The sequence below is a fragment of the Anguilla rostrata genome, chromosome 1, assembly GCF_018555375.3.
Source record: "Anguilla rostrata isolate EN2019 chromosome 1, ASM1855537v3, whole genome shotgun sequence".
Taxonomy (NCBI): domain Eukaryota; kingdom Metazoa; phylum Chordata; class Actinopteri; order Anguilliformes; family Anguillidae; genus Anguilla; species Anguilla rostrata.
Genome location: NC_057933.1, coordinates 29,857,354 through 29,879,117, shown reverse-complemented (window position 1 = coordinate 29,879,117; position 21,764 = coordinate 29,857,354). Strand labels below are relative to the sequence as shown.

The 21,764-nt window shown below is 42.2% G+C and overlaps 1 protein-coding gene across 1 annotated transcript; it reads left to right on the top strand.

The window, feature by feature from the left end:
- Window positions 1–124: 124 nt before the first annotated feature.
- Window positions 125–6,775, top strand: cmpk2 (cytidine monophosphate (UMP-CMP) kinase 2, mitochondrial). The gene is made up of 5 exons (XM_064333834.1): window positions 125–788; window positions 1,690–1,804; window positions 2,268–2,469; window positions 4,286–4,519; window positions 5,987–6,775. The coding sequence occupies exons 1-5, from the start codon at window positions 189–191 to the stop codon at window positions 6,105–6,107; spliced, it is 1,272 nt and encodes a 423-aa protein (XP_064189904.1). The 5' UTR covers window positions 125–188; the 3' UTR covers window positions 6,108–6,775.
- The last annotated feature ends 14,989 nt before the right edge of the window (window positions 6,776–21,764 follow it).

The following is a 21,764-nucleotide window of genomic DNA, read 5'->3' as shown; positions in this document are numbered from 1 at the left end:
ACCGTCCTGTGAATCTAATCAAAATATATTCATGTCAGCATGCCTAGGCTACTTTCGTTTCAGTGTTTACGATGGAGTAATTGACTCAGAACTTTACTTTCTCTTTCACTGTAAGTTTCGATTTATCTTGAATTGTCACACCCTTCCTCTCAGCTGATCAGCGCAAATAAGTTTAGGTGACGGTGCGTATGTTCCTTCGTCTAAACATGGCTAAACGGGTGCTCTGTCGTTTGGGTCAGTGGTGTTCACGTGTTTTCGCAGTGGAGTGCGAACCTAACTCGGATCCGGTTTATTTTGGCTTGAGCAAAAATCCGCAGGCAAGCCTATCTGGCGAGCAACAGACTTTTGAAAAAATATTTGGTGGGGCGAAAAGTTATTCGCTCCACATTTGCACCGATGACCGATTTCAAAGAGCGATGCGGTATGAAGATCTTAAAAATAACTTAATTTCGGCGTTACCAAGAGGCAGCTTATTGGACGTGTTCTCTTTTCTCCCAGATGTGAAAAACTCGTTGTTCAGGGGGTTTCTCATCAAAGATGCAGAGGCAATACCGATGTTCCATGAACTAGTTATGGGTTCTTGGGTGAATGTGTGCACTTACGTCCAGGAAGAAGACGGCCAGTGGTGGCAGCACTTGTGGTCCAAGTCAGAAGATGCCACGGAGGTGCTCGTGGATAAATATTGCCTTGTACCAGCTCGGATGCCACAGTATCACCCATCAACGCTAAATATAATGGGTAACGATGTGTTCTACAGCTTTGGAGATGCCCACAAAGTTATGGAAAAGGTAAGGAGTCTACAGTGATACATTTGGTTGTTCGCAAATTGAAAGTTCTGTCTGCGCACGTTTTTCTGCCTTTCTACAACTAGTAGGCTATGTTGACATTAACTGCCTACGTCACACGCCTCTCCCGAACAATCGGTCAGGCGCTCAAGAGTATAATATTCCCATCTAGCGACTGAAACAGGTATTACATGGAATACAAGCGAGGAATGCCAGCAGGGATCTCGAACTCATATCCTGAAGGGCTGCTGACTCTACAGGGTGTTGTGATTTACTGTCAATCAGCAGCCGATAGCCATTGGAAACAATGTGTGAAGACCTTTGCTAATCAGTGACTTAAATGAAGCGCTTAAGTACATCAAAAACCACCTGACAGTGGCCCTCCAGGGTTTGAGCTTGAAATCCCTGTGTTGAAGGGTTCACTTTCAGTTTTTTTAATTGTGTATCATTCCGAATTCTGTGTATTTTTGACTGACCCAGTCTGTTTAATGTGGAATGAACAATAGCTTAGATACTTAGGCTACGTAAATTTCTGACGACCGAGTATTTGGGGACTAGCTATAGACCAAGAAAATACAAGTAAACTAAAAAAAAAAGCTGAGTACTGTGACATCTATTAAACTCATACACCAAAAAACATTTTGAGGTGGAAAATTCAGGTTCAGGAAGAAAAACTCCCCAGTATTTTGTGCCAATCACTTGCTAATTAACACAATTTTTCAGCCAGGAGGTAGAACTAATTAGTGAAATGGGTTTACTTTCTGACCCTGGGACTTTCACACCTCTGATTTTCTGTGTTAATTTAACTTGAACAGTGTTTATACAAATCCAAGAGGGATCAAATGCACTCTATTATAGTCTGTTTAACATTGAAAATTTTACTGTGTACCTTTCTCTTCAACAGAGCGTGGAAATAATTCCAGAGACAAAGGAATTGCTGGAACTGGTGGACCAGAATCTGACACTAAAGAGGAATGGGCAGTTCCCAGTCATAGTCATTGAAGGATTGGATGCAACAGGTTAGTTTAGTACACAGTAGCCTACATTGTCACTCACTGAATATTGTACGCAGTAATTGAATACCATTGGGGGGTGTTGAGCTACGGACCTACGGTGCAAGAGGGGCAGTTTGTAGAAAATTCCCCCTTTAGAGCAAATTATGTGAATATTTTGTTCTTTACATTGCATACTTGTACCTTTAATATTCACACAAGCTCTGAAACGAATACTAACACAGTTTGGGTCCCTGTGGTTTTGGGCCTTTGCTTTAGTGATTGTCCTGGAAACCGAGACTGATGTAGCCTATTCGTTCTGAATTACTTGTAGCCTATACTACTGTATCGTCAATACATGTGTCACTGAATCAGTCAGTGTTTACGCAATTGTATGTGCTGTAATGCCTTTCTTTACTTCATTCACTTTTTCCACATCTTTTCTTTTTCATCCTTTCCATCCTTATTTCCTCTTGCTGTCATTCACCAGGGAAAACTACACTGACACGCTCTCTGACAGCGGAGCTCAGTGCCGCTTTGCTGGGATCTCCGCCGCAGTGTCTGTCTCCATGGAGACAGCGCTTCGACTCAGAGCCCGCCCTCCTCAGACGGGCGTTCTATGCCATGGGGAATTACGTCACCGCTAGCCAGATTGCTGTGGCAAGCCAGCACAGTCCCGTCGTGGTGGACAGGTAGGAATACCAAATCAGCCTCTCATTTGCCCATAGGAATTGGCACCCTATACTGATCTCTGTTCAGAGCTGGATTTAAAATCAGAGCCCACTGCCATCTTTTCTCTAAAGGGCATTATTCATTTGTTTAGCACTGGGCTCGGTCCAGGGCAATATACTGTAAGTAAGCTTTTTTTTGTTCCAGATGCTTCCGGTAATTTAGGTTTGATCAATTACCTAGTAGCTGTACCTATTTAAGTGCTTGAAGGGAGAAACATTGCCAGTGAAATATTCACGCATAGCAGTAAAATACTGCTAAAACTGTCTATTCAGCATTTTTTGTTTGTGGATATTGGACATTAGGCCCTTAAACAATGTCATGGCTGCTGTCTCAGGCTTAATTGGTTTTTCAATCAATTGTTCCAGTCCCTAAAACAACCTATTGGAACATTGAGTTAATTGTAATCAATTACGATGGATACTAATTGGTTCCGGGCACCACGGTGGTACAGTGGGTAGCACTGTCGCTTCACAGCAAGAAGGTCGTGGGTTCGAATCTCGGGCCTTTCTGTGTGGAGTTTGCATGTTCTCCCTGTGTCCACGTACTCCGGTTTCCTCCGAAAGTCCAAAGACTTGCAGGTAGGCCGATTGGAGACCCTAAAATTGCCCATAGGTATGAGTGTGTGAGGGAATGGTGTGTGTGCGCCCTGCGATAGATTGACGGCCTGTCCAGGGTGTATTCCTGCCTCTCACCCAATGCATGCTGGGATAGGCTCCAGCACCCCCCGCGACCCTGCTCAGGATAAGCGGGTATAGATAATGGATGGATGGATGGACTAATTGGTTCCGTATATATGTATGAGGGACAAACAAAAATACATTAATTGTATCTTTCACAATTGCACCTGCTACACATTTATTTAAGAAGCATCATTCATGGATGTGTGTAGCCAGATCCAGATTTGAAACCCAAATCTAAAATCAGTAGGTTTGTGGGCTGCTGGGCGGTGCATCCTTTGAAGGCACTATTCTAGTGCGTGGGCGAACCCCACAGTCTGGTATTGAGCCTGGATAAAGCGGATGCTGATTGAGGCCAGCAGCCCCGCAGGGCATTGCACAGTCAGCCCTAGTATCACACAGGGCAGGGAGGGTTTCAGTCAGCCTGGTTGACAGTACAACAGAAACCCTTGTGGTCTGTCGGGCACCCGCTACACCACCTGTTAAGCCACGCGTGAAATCTTCCTTTTACTCATGTCTGTGTGGGTGCGACCTCTGAACTGCGGTGTTACACACAGCAGCAACTGACGTCACACACTTCGACACTTCAAAGGAGAGCGCATTCCTGTTTGCATTCTTCGGAACTGATAGTGTGGTTTGCGCCACTAAGCACTGATACATGTGACTGAATGTTACACACCGGGGAGCAACAGAGGGAAAAGAATGAAAATATCTGTAGCTCAATTAAACCTACCTGGAACAATAACCAGTGCACATGCACACACACACACACACACACACACACCTTCTTTTCATACTCCATTGCAAAGCTTATCAAAATTCATGCACTGTACACATGAATTAAATGAGATGTACAGACATTAGACACAATGCTAAAGATCAAAGGATGCAATGAATGGAAATAGTCCCCATCTGTAATAGATCTGCAGTAGAATAGAGGATAGTAAACTTTTGACCCTTTTTCAGAGAATGGGCCTATATGTTATTTTAGGTGATTTACATGTTACGAACGAATGAATGTACAAGATAGTATCAGAGTTACAGCCATCTTGCGGTTGTCTGAAGTCCTGAGGACCACAACGGCCTCTTCCGCCTGCAGGTACTGGCACAGCACTGCGGCCTATGCCATCGCCACGGCGGTAGCGGGGAAGGTGAGTAACCTGCCTGGCCCCGGGTCCGAGGTGTACCGCTGGCCGAGTGACCTGCTGCGCCCGGACCTGGTCCTGCTGCTGACCGTCAGCCCGGAGGAGCGGCTGAGGAGGCTCAGCGGGAGGGGCGTGGAGAAGACCAGGGAGGAAGCGGAGCTGGAGGCTAACCACCTGTTCCGCACCAAGTAAGTGCAGCAGCGCCACCTTGTGAAGGCACAGTGCATGGACACCGTGTAATCAATACAGCTGTTCATTCAGCCCTGATTAACAGAAGTGTTGTAAGACTGGCAATTAATTGCTCGTGGTCTACCACGAGCACTCCTTCCTTTCGTTAGTGAATCATCATTCTTCAGGTAGTGAAAAGCCAAGACAGGTGTGTACAGGTCAGACGGGAGCTCTCAGTTAGCCTGAGCCCTCAGGCCGGGTTCAGGTCAAGAATTTATTGTCATTGATTCGGGCTGCATAGTATACAAAATGTCTGTCTGTTTGTATTAAACTCACATTTTTACATGTGAGCAAAGTCCAATGTGTAGATTTACTTTTTTGAGTCAACCAAATTACATTACATTACATTACAGGCATTTGGCAGACGCTCTTATCCAGAGCGACGTACAACAAAGTGTATAACCATAACCAGGAACGAGTATGACGAAAACAAATACTCGGACTTTCTCTATTTGTTAAAATACATCAATTTTAATCACCCAACAGCTCCTGTTTGTTGTAACTAACTACTATAGGAACGAAATGGAGGTTGGGGGATATCCTATCAATGATAAGTTTACAACAACAAAAACAAAGTCAGAAAAAGATGCGACAAGATGGATGCGATACCAAAAAAAAAAAGTGAGTCGACGATTGCCGGAAAACAGCTGCACAACTTGCATACGCTGCTGTCCTCTCGCTCTCTCCCTTTTGCACAACGTGTGTGCGAGTGGTCTGAGCTGCCTATGTGAGTTATGCAGCCGTTTTCTGGAAATTTCTGACTCGCATTCTTTTTTTTTCTTTTTTTTCCAGGTTGGGTGGGGTTTAGCCTAAATGCATGTGATCTCAGGCCGGGTTGGGTCTGGCTTGAATTTTCAGGCCTGTTGAGAACTCTAGAGGGGAGCCATAATCTATTTCCATAATTATAAGTAGTACCATTATTACTCTGGTAGTACACAGCTACAGACATGCTCATATTGTAGCCCACCTGTCAAAAGTTATTCTGGAATTTCTGTGCGCTTTTATTTTCTGTGTTTCCACTGCTTGTCTGTACGACAGAACAGTTTGCATTTGATGCTTTTCTTGGTCTAACAGCTTTGACTGCAATTTTTTTTTCTTTTGTCCCTTTTTTGCTATAAAATATGAGGTAAAGCAAAATTAAAAAGTATGTGGCCTGGAGAGGCAGACAGATTCAGAGTTCTGCTGACCTCATCAGACAGAAACCTGCAGACGCCTGGACTTTCACTGTCATTTTACAAAACGGCCATTTACGTTTTTTCCACAAGACAGAGAGAACAGTGTGTCCACAAAATGAATACATTTAGCATTATGTGTTTTGTGAGCAGCAAAGAGCACTCCAGTTAAAGTATGCATCTTCCCATTCTCTTCATTCATGAAAATGACTGGGTGAGTAGTGCATTTCACTGGCTCCTCTCCATGCTTTGCAGAGTGGAGCAAGCCTACAAGAGGGTCGAAGATCCAGCCTGTGTCGTGGTGGATGCCAGTCCTCCTCCAGACCAAGTGCTTCAACAAGTGCTGCTTTTAATTAGAGACAAATGCCACTTATAGTCCCGTTTCTTAGAGAGAGCCTCTACAGAGGCTGCAACCTGTTCTGACCACTGGGTGGCACTGCAGTCCTATGAAAGAGCTCCCTCCTCGATACCCCATACAGGACTGACTTCATTTAACAGCCACGGATATTCACAGTCCCAGCAATTTTGTTTGGAGAACAGAAGGCACAGTGCATAGCCAATGAGCAGCCAGAGAACACACAGACTGGTATGAATGCCTGAATGTGTCTGCCATATTACACATTTGGTTCCGTTATATAGCAGGAATCATATGGTTTGGACACATTAAATTTGACAAGCACACATAATTTTACGGTGACTGTTTAACAATGACATCTACTATTCTCTGCTAGAGGAAATGAAAGTGGAAGGGGATCTGTATTCATAAATCAAAACAATTCTATTTGCACACACATGGCTTCAAAGGCCAGCTTTGAACCTCTCTCTTCTTGAAGTTGTTGCAATTTGGCAGTACACAAAGTGTGGCCTGTTCAGGCTTTGTCACACAGTGTGATAGCACAGCGGCCATCAAGCCTAATATTGTACATAAAATAAAAGGTTTAATACATGAGAATAAAATCCTTCCTAGTGGCTATTGACAACTTGCTTCACACGTGTAGCATTTCAAGCTTATGCTAATAAAAGAAGAGTTTGTTCTCCTTCTCATTTTGGGGTGTGTTTGAGGAACACTAAATGTCTGAGCCATTCAGGAACATTATGGCATCCATTTTGGCATTCTTTAAGTGCCACACAGCATGGATGTTCATATCAGAAGCTATGTTCAAAACAGAATCATTCAGGCCTCCTTAGTGGCCAATACGGCTTAGACATTGCAAGATAATAGGCTGGGCTACATCAGTAAATGACTATGACCGGGAGTCTGCAGAGGCAGCGTTCAATTGGCTTTGTGCTGGTGGGTTTAAGTTGGCCAGTATTCTTTGAGTTATTGTTGCATAAGCATGCCCAAGCTGCTCACCAGACTCCAAAAGATAATGAACTGTCATCAGTGAGATGTGCGAGTGCACACGTGCAAACACACACACACACACACACTTGCACTAACACACACACAAACATACACGTGCGTGCACACACTTTCATACACATATGCATACATACACGCAGCAAAAATTTTATCTGGAATCCACATGGACTGCAGGTACAGTAGCTTGTGGCCAGAAGATTAATTTGTTGATTTAGTAATTAAGTCAGGCAAGACTGTGGTCACAGTCTCCACAACCCCCTCATTCAGTGTATCAATATAACTGAGTTATCACACACAAGATAGTGGAACCACAAATCTTTTGCACATATCTGTTGGAAACCTGCATTTTTTCCATCCTCAATTGATCTTGTTTTGGAGGTTCCAGTTGATGTATGCGTTATTGTGCTACCTGTGCAATTTCTGTCTTAACCAACACCCTGTGGATATTCATAATAGGATTAGAATCGGAACGCTTAGAGCTTTCAGGAAGTGTAAAGACAGAACTTTTAGTGTTGATAAAATGCAGCTGACCGTCTGATTGGCATGTATAGACAATTGGTGGTGTAATACAGCAAATAAAATCCACCATACCTCATTTAGCCACAGCTCATAAAAGGTATGAGTAGTTCTATCTTCCATATTCAATATAACTGAAATGTACTCTGCATTCATGCTGTACACGTTTGTACGTAACTCCATTGGCTGACACACATCTGAAAGAATCTGTTATGTACATTGTCCCTAGCATACAACATGAGTAAATGCCCTCAAAGCCACTGTAGTATAATTTCAGTGCTTGCAAACAGAATTTTTCCTTATTGTTAGTGATCAATGAAGTCATCATGCCATAATGCATCATAACAGTTAATAGTCAGACTGTATTCAAATTAGAATTGGCCTATACTATAGCAGTGCTAATCAGGATCAAACCAGTAGTTACAAACTGGTGCTGTGTAGTGACGAGGATCATAAGCCAGAGTTAAGACGGGCTGTGACATATTCACACAGTAGTACCAAAGTGGAACAAAACAGCTGCATTTGTTTGAACGGCTAGCTCACTTCTGGGTTTAGCATCAAAGCGCTAAAGCATACATCACAGCCGGTCTTAAATCTCCTTTATTAACTGTGGCGGGGGCAGCCCTGTCGAAAACGCGCTCGCAGCCGCAACCTGAAGGTTCAAGACGCTGACCGCTGGTCCAGAGCGAACGAGACTGTCATCGTCGTGCAGAATAAGCCGTCCATTCAGTACCTGCCAGCACTGTCTACAGCACAGCACCGGCGGGGCGGAAGTCCCAGGCAGGTGAATAAATCTGGGGACCGGGTTGGCGTTGATACACCGGGAGGAAACTTCTGCGGAGTTTGGCAGCGGACGGGACGCGGACACAGAAACTCGGAACGCGCGGCGCATGTGTTTGGCATTCAGGTCCCGTACATTCATTGGCTCAAACGAATGACCCGCTTCAGGTTTGTGTTCAGGGGGTGGGTGGGAGGGAGAGCGGGGTCTTTTTTTAAAAACGGTGATGCATTCTTTGCATGCATAATTCAGGAGGTGGACAAAGGAGGAGGTAGGCTGGACAGGAGAAGCATGGATCTCGATGCTTTCCCCATGCCACTTCATGACTATACAAGCGCCAGTTAAATATTTCATTAAAATCAAAACACACACGCACACACACACACACACACACACACGCACATACTCAAAACAAGACCGAATAATCCAACAAATAATTAAAGACCTCCACCAAATAATTAAAGAACCGGCAGGAATGTAGCAACACGTCAGGTTTCTTGTAAGTAATAGATCAAGAGTAGCCATCCCCTCAGACACATTTCTAATGAACACGGTCCATAGTTACTTGCACAGGGGTGGGGATCAGGAAGGTGTCCCATGGGTTGAAGGCTGGGGGTTCACACAGTAATATGATTGGCTGGTCTGTGGTTGTGAGGTGTGGTAGAGGGTGTTGGGGGGAAAGAGTGATGGAAAATCAGGGGGAGACTCTCAGGGCCCGAACCTTCAGAGAGGAACCCTCTCCTAAGCCCACATACAGCAGGGGAACATGGCAGATGCGCAGTCTGCTCCATAAAAAGCATTAGCTTAGCCTCTTGGTTCGTCTTCCACCAGATGAAAAGTTAGGAAGCCAGGGGCAGACAAGTAACCAAACTAGGTACAGGACAGCAGATTCCCAGTAATCAGAAAATTGAGGGTTGAATTGAAGCTTTAAATAAATTAGACTTTTGCGAAATTATCCCCTTAAGTTGCAACATGGTGAAATTTTCAATTAGCCTGATCACATGATATATTTGAAAGTTTTAAAGCTCACAGTTCTATCTCTATAAACTATTTTATGGTACCAATGTTTTAGTGACAATGGTTCCTTATTTTGTATGTGGGGTGGCAAAACAAGCTTGGGGATCACCTCACCTATGCATTTTGGAAATCCTCAACATGAATCACGGTGGAGTCAGTGTTTTCATGACGGTAAGGAACCACTGAACAAAATTCACAGTAATTTTTAGTCCAAAAAACATGCTGTCTTGGAGAAGCATGAATAGAACATCCATTGTTTACTTTGTTTACTCTCCTGAGGAATTATCATTGTTGTCTGTTTTGCCATTATACGCCAAATGTATTGTGTACATATGAATGTTATTATCTACAGTTTGGATAGACTCAAGATGAGGCCACCTACAAGCTTCTTGAACGAGTACTGGCCAAGCAGTCCATCAGTGCAGCCAATAGGACCCACCGTGGGCCATCTTCCATAGTTAGTTTGTGTTTTATAACTTTATAACTGGTTTAGATGAGGTCCCGAAAATGAACTGGGAGGCAGACAACTGGGAGGAACAGCGATGCCAGTCAGCAGGGACAGCTAATGTTGCTAGTATTCACGCTATACAAATACAATGGAGTAAGCTCCACAAAATCGCTTGCGTTATACCAAAGTGAAATATCCTTTGAAGTCGTAGTGAATGAACATCAGGGGAAGCGTTTAGTTGTATATGCAGCATGAGATACACCAAATAAATGAATGGCCCTTTACAAGGCTGTAATATGAATGATGGGTATGTTGAACCAAGTACATTCTTTTTACAAAAAAATGCAACCCCAGCTCAAGATTATGTGGTGGTGGTCCTGGGGAGGGTTGGGGGGTGGTGGGGGGGGGGGGTTGTTATGTGCACTGAATATGTTCCCCACTTTTACATAAGCTGCATGCACAATAGCCTTTCACTTGAGGCCTTGGAGTCTGGCTCTTTCACCTGCAGTTGCACCCTTCTCCTCTGATTTGGGATGATAAGGTTTGTGAACTCTGCCCCGTCTCTCCCTGGCGGCTGACAGAGAGACTACATTGAGATTCGCTAAATATTTAAACAAGGCCCCAATCTCATTAAAACCTGAACCGGGCTGCACTCCCCTGAAGGCTGGGAGCACGCTCAGTCACTCCACTGGCTGGATATCAGTCATTACTCAGCGGAGAGTGACACAACACTTATTGTCTATTGCTTCTTAAAGCAAGGCGCAGGGTGCAATAAATCATGATTTTCTGTCAGATTTTGACAGGTCCCACCTAAAATCGGCATATCTGGAACTAATTGCGCTTCGGCTGAGATCTGACAGCTCAAGACTAAAAAAAAGAAAAAAAAAAGAAGAGAAAACGTCATGCCCTACCAGCCTAATGTTTACTCAATGTAGCGTTTAGCTCGCCCTCACACAAATACGGCTAAACCATGAGCCCAGAAGGTAAAAAAAAGAAGTTTATTCTATGCATCTTTCAATCTTCTTTCCAAATAATTTGGGCAATTAATTTACAGGACCCGAATTATGCTGCGTTACGTACGGCTGTTGCTATTGGGCACACCCCCGGATTGTATTTCTGTGGCGAGCTCGGAGTGGCCCCGTCCGCTGTTCTGTGTTCCCGCCCACCAAATACGGATCGCTCCCGCCCAGCGAGAACAAATCAAAGCCAAGTGCACCACAGCTGTGCGTACGCTCTCGAAAAACTGTTTATTTTCCTCCTGACGCCATTAATCTGTGGCATGCTTTGGGCTTGTTGCTGTTTCTCCCAAGCCACTCACTTGGAGCGCAGGAACAAACAGAACCATTGGAGGAGCTGCCAGAACTTGGGATGAGGAACACAGTTTAGGTTTTTTTGTTGTTGTTGTTGTGGCAGTCACCTAGCCTGGCAGGGAAGGTCTAAACAATGCTTGAGATATAAAATATTTGAACACTCACTTAAAGGCATAAATAAACTCTAAGTGACAAGGGGTCTCATATAAAATGGTCTTAAAATCAAATTGTATCTTAAATAGCGGCTCATACTGAAAGCCATGACTAAGCAGTTATTCATAAAATCTGCCTTTCTGTGCATGGGGAGTTTGCCAGCTGGGATAGGCTCCAGCACCTCCCGCAGCCCTGACCAGGGATGAGCGGGTATAGATAATGGATGGATAAGTTAATTACCTGCTGGTTATATAGAGGTACTGCACGTTTGAGGGCTGCATGCAAATCCCTGAAGTGGGCTGTGTGCGTGCTTTAAAAATAACATTAAATTGATGTGTTTTATTTAAGATGATAAGGTGTCTTAGAAATAGTGTGCTGCAGGATAAAACTATTACTCAGCCACGGTTGTACTTCCATTATCGTTCAAATTGAAGTTAATTTGAGATTTATACAGTACATCACAGGTGCATAAAATGGTAAATGGACTGCATTTATATGGCGCTTTTATCCAAAGCGCTTTACAATTGATGCCCCTCATTCACCCATTCACACACACACTCACACACCAACGGTGAAAGGCTGTCATGCAAGGTACCAATCAGCTTGTTGGGAGCAATTAGGGGTTAGGTGTCTTGCTCAGGGACACTTCGACACTCCCAGGGCAGGGGATCGAACCGGCAACCCTCCGACTGCCAGACAACCACTCTTGTACATAAACCACTTCAAATAAACATAAGCAACTTTTTCAATCTCAGTTATTTTTCTAAATCAAGTTTAAGCACCACTGGGGAAATGATTTTAAGACTGCATTTAAGCTTAAGTCCAAGTAGATTTTTATACATGAGGCCCCAGGTCCCTGAGTCTTGCTTGATTGGAATTGATTGCTGAAATGTGGTGATGCCTTGGACCTCATAAAATACAGTCAATCATATAATGTACTAATACGTTGCCTCTTCGTCAGGCTCAAATTCAAATAACAGCAAAACCGCAACACATTTGACTTGGATGCAATCAATGATTGTCCTTAACTTTTTATTTTATTTGATCTTTATTTAACCAGGTAAAATCAGTTGAGAACCAATTCTCATTTACAATGATGACCTGGCCAAGAGGCGTCAGCAACAGTAAATAGATTTAACTTTGACACATAAATAAATGCAGGTGTTTGTGTTTTCATTGTGATTATTTCCTTAGCAAATAAATAAATAGATGAAACTCCCTAAACTGATTTTTTTAAACTGATTATTCAATTATTGTTGATTGAATTTATGAATTAATCTTGGAGTTAATCTTAAATGTAAGTGTACATTTGTTTCTTAAAATATGATTTATAAAATGTTCATATACAAAAAATCCTTCCTGTACATGATCTTGTTATAAATCTCAAATCATTATAAAATTGTGCACACATGAACAAGCTTAACAACTCCACCCACTGAATGCTCAAAATATTTCACTCTTGCACATATTAATATTTCTTAGAATTATTTTATATTTGGTGTTGTCAATGACAACCATCAATACAAGCCGTCTGTTGCTTGCTGTCAGTATAGCTCTCAACATTATAATGTTTCTGTATACCAATCATTATGGTGTGATGCATATTTAAATTGCACATTCATTTTATGTTTTAAAATCATAAAGGCATTGATAATAATTATTGTTAGATGTTCCAGCAGAGAAGCTGTTTTTGTTCTGTTTTTCAGGGGTCCAAGCAGCAAAACAAAACTAGTCTGGGGCTGCTTGGCCCTGAATACCATCTAAGTCTGAGCCTCAATAATTATTTTTAAAATGTTGACTTTTCAAAACAACATGGCCGCCACATGTCAATAAGTTATTGTGGGTGTGGCCATTTTTACTAAAATAGCTATAACTCATGAACACTATGGCTCACAAAATTTGGCGTAGAAATACAGCACATTATTCTGAGGACGGAGGCAAGTTTTGGTGTCTCTCTGCCAATAGGTGGCACTACAAGAACCAAATAACTTTAAATGAAGGCTATTAATATAATACTAGCTAGCTAACTACAATGCAAACTGTGTTTCACATCCATTTGCGTTATTTTTCTGTGCTTCAAAATCATCGTACTCGTCTGCTGTTGCTAGGCGTTTAAGATCAAAACCGCCACCGACTTCACACCACCACTCATGCACATTTCAACAATGGGGAGTCAGCAAGTCAGCTAGCCCCTCAGTAAGAGACATTCACGGTTCTTGGTCGGCCCTCGGGGTCTAGCAAAAAAAAAGCTCATAAATAGCAACAAAGATCCTTCACTGTATGTGTGGGGCCAGATATCATTTTCATTAGTGTGCATTATCAGGTTTGGCTGGACAGATTCAGCTGGATGTCCACTTGTGTCTAGCTATGCTCTTGTCACAAGTGGACAACTGTGTGAATTGGGGGTGAAAATAAGCACCAGCCCCAGGGCTGTAAAAACTGCAGGATGGCGGATCCTTATCCGGGCTAAGCCGCGTGAATCCCGCTGCAACCTTTTAGCGAATGTGCTCGTCTCCTCTTTCATGGCGAATGCCTACTTTATGGTCATCTCACTGCCCACTCTGAAAATATCACGTTTGTGGCCACTGATCCTAAAAATCATAAAACGTATCACCGGTCATGTCTGGAAGCAACCGGAACCTAACAAGGCACTTGGCTTTACGACTGAAATTTTTGGGAATTTCACACCGTGGTCAACTGACACCTAATGAATGTCCCGCACGGAGGAGAGTCCTGTCCTCAAAACTCGACTTTTTAAATCATGATGGCTTGTTTTATTGGAATATTTTCTTCACAAACTGTCCAAATTTCAAAACAGCCTCAATATAATTTGAGCACCTCCACTATTAGAATTTGAGCTTAAATTAATTTTGTATGCAGTTTACAATGGTTCAGCTTTTAATCACTGCTCATTACTATTATACTTCACTGTGATGGCAGGCAAATGCATGCCTGAATGTAACCCTGGCGTTTTGCTGAAAATGGGTGCCCGTGTGCTCCGCTATGTTCCAGCTTTACCCCAGGTTTCTAATAATGCAGCAAGCCCTGCTATGATCACCTCAGGCCTCGTGGTGCCAGAAGCAACCCCCCCCCCATCCCCTCCACCCCACTCCACCCCACTGACCCACTCCTCTGCAGTCTGATTCTGCCAGGTATCACATTAGATCAATAAGCTCTTGTTCCAGACTGAAGTCTCAGGGCTCACTCTGCCCCTGGTCTCCAGCGTTATAAGAAGCAGAGATTGCGCGATGTCTCCAGGCAGAGCCGGTCCGCGAGGTGCATCGCTGATGCCTCCCCTCGCCTCTCTCTAGGCTATACATTCATCAGGAGAGCCAGGCGTGCTTTAAGAGTCAGTGCACATATTTTTGCAGTCTCTAAATTTGCTTGCGTTACACACTGCACACAACACCCGACCAAACAACTGAATCGCACTGATTCAGTCTCAACAAAGTTGGCATGCCTTAATGCCTAAGAGCTAATTGGGCACAGACAATTTTCATTAATTTGTTGTGTTGCTAATCTTCGCCATTCAGCGTCACAATGAAGTCCTTATGATTCTGCACCACCTGTTTTGTAACACATTAGAGATTTTAGCGCATTAGATCTCACATTTCAGCAACATCCTGCAACTCCCACCACATGATAATATGATATGAAGGAATTACCCCCGCCACCACCAATCATATAAATTATGAAAGTGATATTTTTTCTAATTGTTTTTATGTTTGTTTTAACTTACAAAGTGATTTTTATTTTTTTTTCTAGAGGATAATTAGTAAAATTGTAAATGGTGAAAAAGCTCTTTGTTACCCAGGAGGTAAAGTTACACCACGGATATGCTTGAAACACGCCACCGAGTCTCAGCCAGTGGGACCTTTACAGTCCCATGAGGACAAACGCAACAACAACAGTAACAGTAGTTTAATAACAGGGTAGCCCATTTATACAGCATCTGTGAGCCAATATTTTAGGAATGTTCCAGAAAATAGCAAATTCTGGAAATTGAAGAAAAACTTTATATTCCCTCTCTGGCATGTGGGAAACATATAAAAATGTGAGGGATTTTGCCAGTGTCCAGTAGAGCTATTGGGACACTGGGCTGTCAGTGCGCATGTATATAACCTGTGTCCAGCAGTAGTAGCCCTCTGTCTATCAAATTTAAATTGAATTCCAAAATGTCAAGACAAAATCACTTGTACTGTCAGGGCATGTACAATATTTAGGAAACAACACAGTAAATCCTGTGTTTTAAACAGGGGAGTCCTGTAGTCATAGCTGTTCAACATCAACAACAGCAACACCAATTAGTACTACTACTACTACTATCCATCCATCCATTATCTACACCCACTTTTCCTTGGGGTTCCATTCCAGCGTGCATTGGGCAAGAGGCTGGAATACACCATGGACAGGCTGTCAATCTATCGCAGGGCACACACACCATTCACTCACACACTCATACCTATGGGCAATTTAGAGAACAGAGTACCCAGAGGAAACCCATGTGGACACAGAGAGAACATGCAAGCTCCACACAGGGCCAAGTTGGATTCAAACTCAGGATCTTCTTGCTGTGAGGTGGCAGTGCTACCCATACTGTGCCACCCTACTACTACTACTACTACTACTACTACTACAAATAATAATAATAATAATAATAATATATAATTATTTTTGCTCTCTTTTGTTAATTATTTTAATAAAACTTAATTATATCTATTACTGTTAAAATAGACAAAGTTTTTAAAAATAATTTCAAATGCCTTAAAACATTGCACGGGTTTCAAACACTAATATGAAACACCCTTAATAAAGCAAGGACTCTAGAACATTGTAAATTAGTACTACACTTTGCCACTCTTAAATATTGCCTGGCATTTACACTTGTTCTGCAACATGTTTCAGTGGCAGTGATTATATTGTCAAAACGAGTTTCAACTAGGGAACATTGCCATCAAATTAAACTGTGCTCCGTAGACGTGAGGCAGGGGGCCGTACACCTAACGTTTTCTGCCACTAGGCAGTACGTTAGTTGCTCCTAAATGCAAAATGTTAGTGACCTTTTAGGAGCACAGTGAAAAATGTTCAAGTAACACAGAGTTTATTAACAAACAATTATTACATACATATTTATACTGTGCATGCGTGTGTGTGTGTTTGCTCTCCGTCTCCTTGTGTGCAATTATGATGTGAAAACCAGCGGAGGACTTTGGAAGTGGAAGACCCTAGTATCTAGACATTAGGCATTGGCCTTAAAATATTGACAAAGCTTTTTAAAACATTAAAAATTTGACACAATGAAAACAGCTTTTAAAACATTGACACAGCTTTTTAAAACACTGAAATGTTGAAATACAGCTTTTTAAATAAAATATTGCAAGAGCTTCTTAAAACATTTGAAAAAACATTGAAGTACTGAAACAACTTTTTGAAACACTAAAACAGTTTTTAAAATATTGACACTGCATTTTAGCAGACGTATTGGTTCTGCAATACATGTTTTTTTCTCTCGCTGTGTGCATGTGTGTGATAATGAATATGTGTGTGCAGAACATGATGTTGTTTTCAAACTCTAGCCATGGGAACATTTTGAGCCAATTCAAATTAAATCTATATGTGCTCCCTCTGCCGGCTCCAGTGGACGTTGAAGTGACAGTGGGGGCCACGGTAGCTTCGCTAACGTTGTTCTCAGCCGCCCTGTCGTTACTAGCCGCCATGTTAACGTTAACGTTATCCGCCTCAGTTAAACCTCGCAAAGCATCGTTAGTTGAACCTTGTGAATCCCCCTTGCCAGATTCCTCTTTCTCCTCGTCTCTTTTTCGCTCAAAATAAAAATGAATGGGCTTCATTTTTAGCGATGTCTGCACGTATAACGTTAACTTACAGCCTATTGTGTACCGATACATTTTTTCAGTGTTGTTCACTTTTCTCTAACTTGACACCGGCTGCATCATCACAACTCTACTGTGATTGGCGCATTGCAGCTTGTGGAATGTGGGACTTATAGTTTTTGAACGATTCGCAGCGGGGGTAAAAAAAAATTACGCTAGGTTGTAATCTTTACTCGCACACTATGCTCGTAAATTATTTTTCTGGTTTGCACATATATATTTTTAGGGGCAAATGCGAGTGAAATACTCGCACTGTAGAGCCCTGAGAGGTTCTCTAAATCTTCCACTGTGATGGTTCTGGAAAACCAGACTTGGCTGATTTATTCAGCTTCTAATATTTTCTGACTAATAATATTCTCATACAGCACAAGGAATAATACATGAAATTCATTTAGAAGAATATTATAAAAGTCAGATTTGACACAAAACTGTCACTTCTGGTCAGCCATATTATTACCCTGGTCTCATGCCCTTTGCATCAATAGAGTAAGTCTGTCTGATCATAATGACCTGAAAAGATGAGATCAAGTTGGAAATCATATCAAAATCTGACCTCGACTGAACCATAGGTCTGAACTAGGGTTTAATTTTTTTTTTTCCAGAGAAATCTAACCATTCCCAAAAAGTCTGGTGGTGATATTTAATAGAGCATATTAGTGCAGATATATGTGGACCAGGGCTACCCAACCGTGTTCCTGGAGATCTTCTGCCTTGTATGGTTTATTTTCAACCCTAAATTGGCACACCTGATTCTACTAATTAGCGGCTCAACAATCTCTAGCTGTTGAATGAAGTGTGGAGCAAAAACCTACCGGACGGTACACCTCCATGAACGGGGTTGGGCCGCCCTCGTGTAGACAAATCAAACATGTTGTTTTGTAATTTTAATATAGGTACATACAAGCTATTTGATATTATTTTTTTGTCAGAGTCCTGAATATAGGCTAAAGAGAATGGGTATCTTCAAGAAAATCTTCAAGATGAATATCAGATATGATTATTAGCTGCAATATTTATAACTTAAGCGGCATACAGCTAGGCTACTGATAGACCAATGTATAACATGAACTGAAGATGGACTGAGTATTCAGAATCTTTACAACAACAACAACAACCACAATAACAACAACAGCCGCAGCAGCAACAACAACAACAACAATCCATTTGAAAATGTTAACAGAAAGATCATATTCACATAATGTATGTATACAGAGGCATATACTGTAACAGTGTCAGTCAGACACTGTCCCCTGAGAAGTGAGCGACAGAGCATGGTGGCTGTAGCTATAACGCCTGACCCCACTGTCCTTCTCCGCCAGACTGGAGGGCAGGACTTTGTTGCAACTTTTACTCCTTCTGCTTTTCACATCCCATCGCCATGCCAACGATGATGTCATTGTCTGGCAGCAGACAGCGGCGGGCTTGTGAATTGAAGGCTATTACCCCAAATACAGCTCTTAGCAGGATTATTAAAGTATATTCCCTCGATGACAGGCGATAATCAGGGTCTGGCACAGATGCTTATCTTTTTCATGCACAGAGAGGTCATGTTTCTACTTTGGAAATAGAATATCTGACGGCTCAACCGCGTTCCCCTTATTCACCTACCTTGACTAACGGAACACATTTAATAAATGCAAAAACTGAATGCACACACCCCACAGTGAATCCATGTACAGTTTGTGCAGATCCCTGTAGTCCAATTATCATTGCACATTGATACCCAGTGAGCAAACAGCACCGTGCAGCTTATGAACAAACAGATGATGCACCTTGGGGTGGATGTGCCTCTGTGCCGCTAGGATATCAGCGAGAGTGCGATAACTGCTCACTGTTCAAATGAATACATGAATGATCAATGTCCCTGGGAGCTCTTTCTTATGAGACTTTGTCATTGGGGAATAAGGAAGCTCTCATTTTATTGATCTTGCCAATGGGAGTGGCAACCTATTTAGTGATACAGATGTGAACTCTAAACTGTAGCTATGAATTAAAAGAATATTTGAATTTGGGACAATATGTTGTTTTTAAAAATTCTAATTAAAGTTCATATTTCTCCATTGCCAAGCTTTTTAAATGTATTCACCCTGCAGCATTACAGTGACTGTGGAAATAGCAATGTATGCAGAGCAACATGAAAGAATTGCCTGTGTCCAGAAAGGCTGGTTGTGCACAGTGCAGATATAAAGCCTGTGTCCAGCAATGATGGTGGCGCACAACACAGATATATAGCCTGTGTCCTGCAAGGCTGGTTGTGCACAGCACAGATATGTAGCCTGTGTCCAGCAAGGCTGGTGGTGCACAGCACAGATATGTAGCCTGTGTCCAGCAAGGCTAATGGTGCACAGTGCAGCACAGAGCTACAACCAGAGCCAATCTCTTTTTCCGGCCGTATCATCATTTCACGCTCGAGGGTCTCCAGGACGTCTATGCGTCCTGCACGTGGCAAGCAGATAAGAAAAAGTAGAAGCAGTGTTCGGGGTAAATCACTCTTTCGCTGGGGTGGACCCAGGCACTCCGACAGCCAGTGCTCCCGGAAGACAACCCAAACTCGCACACACGATTCAGAAACACATTTAAAAGTTATAATGTGCATGTGCGGGAGTGATTTTTGCCAACGAAGAGGGAAGATGTTTATAAACCTGTCAACCACCGGCGGGGCGAATGATCGGAGCTGTTTAATTGGCTGTGAGCTGGGATGGCCGTGGGTTCACCAAGAGGCCAGTGGACTTTAACAGCTCACATTTCATTGCAGACCACTCAGCAAAAGACAGGGAGAGGAGAGGGAGATAGAGAGAGGGGTCAAGGGAGTTTTGAAGGGATTTCATTTTGTCAAACCTTTAAGGAACTGCATGCTTTAGTGTATCCCAAAGGACGCAGAATAAAGCCACTCCACAGATGCAGACAAAAATAACAAAATTATCAGGCTTGCATCCCTCAGACATGTACTTTAACTCTTTAATGTCCAAACATCTTTGTATGTGTGTGTCACAGAGAGAAAGAGAGAGCGAGGAAGAGAGAGAAAGAGAGACAGACTTTTAGATCAAAAAAGCATTAAAATCAACCCATTTTCACTTTTAGTGCTGCACTGAGAGAGAGAGAGAGAGAGAGAGAGAGAGAGAAAGAGAGAGAGAGGGAGAGAGAGAGAGAGAATACTGTACATGAATCTGCCTACATACTACCAAGGAGCCTATTGCAATCACACTGGCCCCTCTCATTAAACATGGTTACATCTTATTATCTCTGCTGTGGATCTGCCCTCTTCTAGACAGATCATCTACAGTCATCAAGTTCCATTACTAAATCGCTTCATCATGTTACATAACAAACCATATTAAAGTTTCTGTGTCATTAGCCAGCAATCCAAGTGTAGCATGTCACTTCTGTATGCAAGCCATATGGAGAAAATACTAAATATAAACGTAATCAGTACACAGACACAACAGACAAGAACAGGTAAGGTATGTGCAGTGGAGTCATAGCTCATATTAAATATCATGAAATGCGAACCTGTAAAACAATCTACTGCATGGTATGTATCTCAATAAAAACACATTTTCAACATACAGAAATGGCAGGTTACACATTCATACAAAGCACTGTCTAATAGTCATTGAATTAAACTTGCAAAATCTAGGCCTAATGTTAAGTATTGATACCAAAATGAAGCCAAGTTACAACAAACAATATTGGCTATCTTTGCTCACACAAATTAAACAAACTCTACTCCAAAGCAATGGTACACAATGTTTCCCAAATTATTTAATGTGACTTGGTCCTGTGTGTTTTCATCTTACCATCTGAAGAGATTGTGGTCATTCAAACTTTGTGTCACATCAAAGTATCAAATAGAAACAATGGCAGAAGACTTTATTTAAATTAATGCTTTAAACAGTTCATAAAAACATACTATTCACAAAGTGCATGTTTATACTTGGTTTCAAACAACGGGACGTGCCTTTACTATACAATGTTCTTTAATGTTGTCATTTCCTCATTATTTTAAATAAAGTAGACTACCGGTTCAGGCACTATACCATTTCTAATGTTATTGTTTTAGCACAAGCATCATCTAAACGATACCCATCCTCAGTCATGAAATGAAATTATGTGGGGTTTGCATGCAAATCCGAGAATTCATTGATAATTCATTTCAGCAGGAAAAAGAAGGAGAAAAATGCAAAATAACCCAAGTTTGGGGCTTTATTTTGTGGACATGAGAAGTTGTTTGTGAATTGTCCGTTTACATGAAGTCAGAAGGTACAGAAGTTAATGTTCTTAAGGACTGAGAGTACGTGGTAATTCTGGCTATTTCTGTGGGAAACCCTAAAACGTGCTGAACTCTCGGTGCTGTATGGACATGGGGCATGCCCCACCAAGCTTGGTGGATTGGCATACCTCCCATCCCAATTTTAGAGCTTGTGGGCTATCATTGCTTGTCTGAACTTGGGACCTAAGGATCCAGGATTAAATATCGCTGTCTTGGCTGTAAGTTGACCTGAATTTCTTTTGTCAATACTTGAACCCCATCTATGTTTTGCCAAGCTTATTTATTTA